We start from the raw sequence: 3,690 nt of genomic DNA, 5'->3' as shown, positions 1-3,690 counted from the left end.
GAAAAGAACCACTAACGGTGAATTAAACGACTTTCAAACATCCGCAGAGCAAACGTAGAAGATCCTAACAAACCGTGGACTCAACAAGTTCAACAACACATCCAGACTCTTGGAGGTTTTCATCTTTTCTGCTGTGAATGGCCCAGGAGTTTTCACCAAGTCACTGTGGATGTCGCCCAAGTGAATATTTGTCCAGGGAGTTGGAGATTCTGACCAGAAGTTTGGTTTGGTCCAGACTCTGTCGGGGTTGAAAAGGGTGATTTGTCGTCCGTCGATGTTTATGACCAATTTCTGGTCAAATGGTCTTGGGTCGTCTGCCGTTAGACTGGATAAATAACCAGGATCAATACCCTTTACGTGTTTTCTCGCTCATGTTCAATTAGTGTTTCTTGCCGCCGACCAAAATAATTCCCAGCAGCAACGCACGCTTTTGTCAACAATGAAACTCACCTATATACAGTCTGTGCTTTGGGGTGGGTCAGGTAGGCGTGTGTTGGGGTCAGGTAGGCGTGTGTTGGGGTCAGGTAGGCGTGTGTTGGGGTCAGGTAGGCGTGTGTTGGGGTCAGGTAGGCGTGTGTTGGGTCAGGTAGGCGTGGTGTAGGCGTGTTGGGGTCAGGTAGGCGTGTGTTGGGGTCAGGTAGGTGTGTGTGGGGTCAGGTAGGCGTGTGTTGGGGTCAGGTAGGCGTGTGTTGGGGTCAGGTAGGCGTGTGTTGGGGTCAGGTAGGTGTGTGTTGGGGTCAGGTAGGCGTGTGTTGGGGTCAGGTAGGCGTGTGTTGGGGTCAGGTAGGCGTGTGTTGGGGGCTCTGGGGAGTGTCCGGGGTCTATGTGTACACAGCCATGGCGCTCGGTCTCCTCCTCGTGCAGTAGACGTACAGGGCGGTGATGGGCACGCAGCTCACCGAAGATACGATCAATATCGCGATGAAGATTTGTCCAAACAGGGGGTACTCCGTGACCACAGCCTCGCCCTGGACAAACCACAGACCCGTAAGAACTCACACAAACATAACAATCATCAGATCATCAGCTTTGCTCTGTTTTTCTTAAGACTTGGCATCATTTCGCAGGCTAATTTTGGTAATTCTTTTTGAAATAATCTCAAATTTTCACACAATGTTTAGAACCAGATCAAAATTTTATGCTTAATGTTTTATTTTTGTTCTGTTTTCAGGTTGAGCCGTTCACTCCCAAACAGAAATCATTTGTATTTTGAATCTGCTGCTCACACTCACCCAAGACTGTGCAGCTTCAATGCAACATTTAGAAAAACTTCACTGACTGGCAAACAAATTTGGACTTGGTACCAAAAATGTGCAGAGTTGGGCTTCTTCTGCAGGACTAAAGGATCTTGTACCAACATCAACATCAGAAGAGAAGCAAGAGCAAGTTCGTGAAAAACTCTTGCGAAGCCCCAAGAATCCATAAGGAGAAGAAGTTTGGAAACCCAGAGTCCTCAAATGACGGTTTGGTGTTCCAGATCCTTTAGTCCTACATAAGCAGCCTTCAGTTTTGCGTGTGCTGTGTTTGGGACTCACCAGCTCCTGGTTCCAGGCCTGGTAGGTGGGCGTGCCTCCCTGGATGTAGTTGACGATGTAGAAGATGAGCAGCGCGATGAGGAGCAGGGGGCTGACTCCTCCCCACATGATTTTATAGTACCAGTTTGGAGCGTGGCCCAGCATGTCCTCAATGTCTTTGGAAAACCTGACACACCACGACAGAAATAAGGTATGGAAGTTTATTAAGGTGCTCACGATGGTTTTGATGATTCTACAACGCCACACACTTTTGTATTTAACATAATTTAATGTTGATTGTTTAGAATTTATAATCGATCCAGACATAGAATCACAATCCTTTTAAGAATCAATTTAATAACATCCCAATCCCATCTCTGGAGGAACTTCAACCAGATCCAGAAGGAGAACAGAGACCCACACACACTGAGAGGTGAACCTGAGGGGACTTGGCTGTTTCTGTTTCAAGGGCTTTGGGAAGGAGCCTTTTCAACACGAGCAACACAAGTTCACAAACACTCCAGCTTTTGTGTGACTGGCCAGTGTAGGGGTGCAGGACCTTTCACCTCTGAACGAACCAAAACAAACACCATGACACCAACAGACAGACTTTGGTCGACTTTAGCAAAAACACAGACTGCATAGTGAAAAATGTGCAGAGAGAAGCATTTTGTGCATTTGATTTAACTAAAGTTTAACGTCGACCAGTCAGCATGGGTCGTAGTATTAGTTTGAGTGCTGTGATTTACGGTTCCGATCGTAAGCTCCAGGTTCTTTGAGAAGTTTCTGGAGAAAGCAGATTCCTGTTCAGACGGCTGCCTCGCTGTCTGAGTTCTGTTTTTTTCGAGGTCGTTCACATTTCCAGTTAAATGTGACTTGTGTGTGATCTCCAGTGTGAACTTTAAATGCCCCGAAAGTGTCACACACAGCGAGCTTGCTCAGTTTTTACGGAAGTCGCCTGAACATGGACGCAGCATCGAGCACCTGGAGATTTTAAAGCTGCTGTCGTACCGGAGCCAGAACATGAACAGATGATTTGTTTTAAGGAGGAGCTTGAGAAGGAGAAGGACGAGCTTTTTGGCCGTGGCTTTTTGTGGAACAGCGGCAGCAACGTCCGTAGAAAGAAACGTGTGTGTGCTGAGTCGCAGACTGGTGGCATTGATCTGTGCTTCACTGACAAAGAATTCTTACAGCCTGAAAATTCTCTTGCTATGGTTGTGGCTTTCTTCCAGTTTTCGTCTACTTCAGCGCAGAACAGTGACGGTTGTCGCTTGTTGATGACGTGTAGGTGGATGAATGTGACGTGGACGTTCAGACTGAAGTCGCATGTCAAAAGATCGAATACCATATTTTCCGGGCTATTAGTCGCTCTGGATTATAAGACGCATTAAATGGTCTATTTTTGAACTTTTTTCACAAATAAACCACGTGGGACTTTAAAGGAAACCCAACAGTGTGATGGGTGAGTGGTTTTGTTTGTTTGTTCGTTCACGGTGACTCTGGGCTTTGTTCAGCTGTGGCGTGTAGGGAGGGTGTGTCTGGGACCAACGGAACGATTGCAGTGACTCAGTTGTTCAGATGTGACTCAGATTGACACGTTGCACTCGCTTTTTCGGTTCATTCCTCCGTTCCGTTCCTCGTCGGCGTGGAGTGATGAGTGTGTCTGTGTGTCTGTGGGTGTGTTTCGCTGTGCGGTCGCTGTCTGCTCCGTGTGTGTTTGTGTGTTCTGCGGGTTTGTAGTTTACTGAAGTCGTGCTGGGACACCCGAGTGGATTCGTGTATGGGGCGCTCTGGACTGTGGTGCGCGGTCGTTTTTTTGATGCGGTTAGAGGCTTAAGGCCGCGGCTATGACCTGGAAAATACGGTATGTATCATTTTTAGGGGCACATATCCAAGGGACCTGAGTCGCATTTGAAAACATCGGATCTGTTTGGTTCATTAAAAGATCAGGTACAGGAGCAGAGGGGCCAAAAAATCAGATTTGGGTCACGTTAGGCTGCAGACTGAACGTTGCCTTAGAGAAGCTGACCGATGACCCTTTTACTTTTCAGAACATGTGAGTCGGGTGAAGGCTCCAGGGGCACACAGGGCAGCGTCGTAAACAGACTCCCTGGTTTATGAGTATTTTCTCAAGTGCTTCAGAAGTTCTAGAGAAGGTGATTATGACTGTACACGG

At 47.3% G+C, this 3,690-nt stretch overlaps 1 protein-coding gene across 2 annotated transcripts in view; it reads right to left on the bottom strand.

Annotated features, from left to right (window-relative positions):
- Nucleotides 1–633: 633 nt before the first annotated feature.
- The window catches only part of LOC110173790 (sodium- and chloride-dependent transporter XTRP3), a 35,075-nt gene continuing 32,018 nt past the window's right edge, over nt 634–3,690 (bottom strand). For both annotated transcript variants that reach the window (XM_055164066.1, XM_055164065.1), the window contains 2 exons: nt 1,536–1,701; nt 634–968 (listed from right to left, as the gene is read on the bottom strand). In XM_055164066.1, the coding sequence (XP_055020041.1) occupies nt 822–968; nt 1,536–1,701 (313 nt within the window). In that variant the 3' untranslated portion in view covers nt 634–821. The remainder of the gene's footprint in view (nt 969–1,535; nt 1,702–3,690) is intronic.

This window comes from Boleophthalmus pectinirostris, unplaced genomic scaffold (assembly GCF_026225935.1).
Source record: "Boleophthalmus pectinirostris isolate CB_2022bp ecotype Guang Dong unplaced genomic scaffold, ASM2622593v1 HiC_scaffold_6, whole genome shotgun sequence".
NCBI classification, from domain to species: Eukaryota; Metazoa; Chordata; class Actinopteri; order Gobiiformes; family Gobiidae; genus Boleophthalmus; species Boleophthalmus pectinirostris.
The sequence above is the reverse complement of the archived record's forward strand: the minus strand, read 5'-3'. Positions and strand labels throughout refer to the sequence as shown.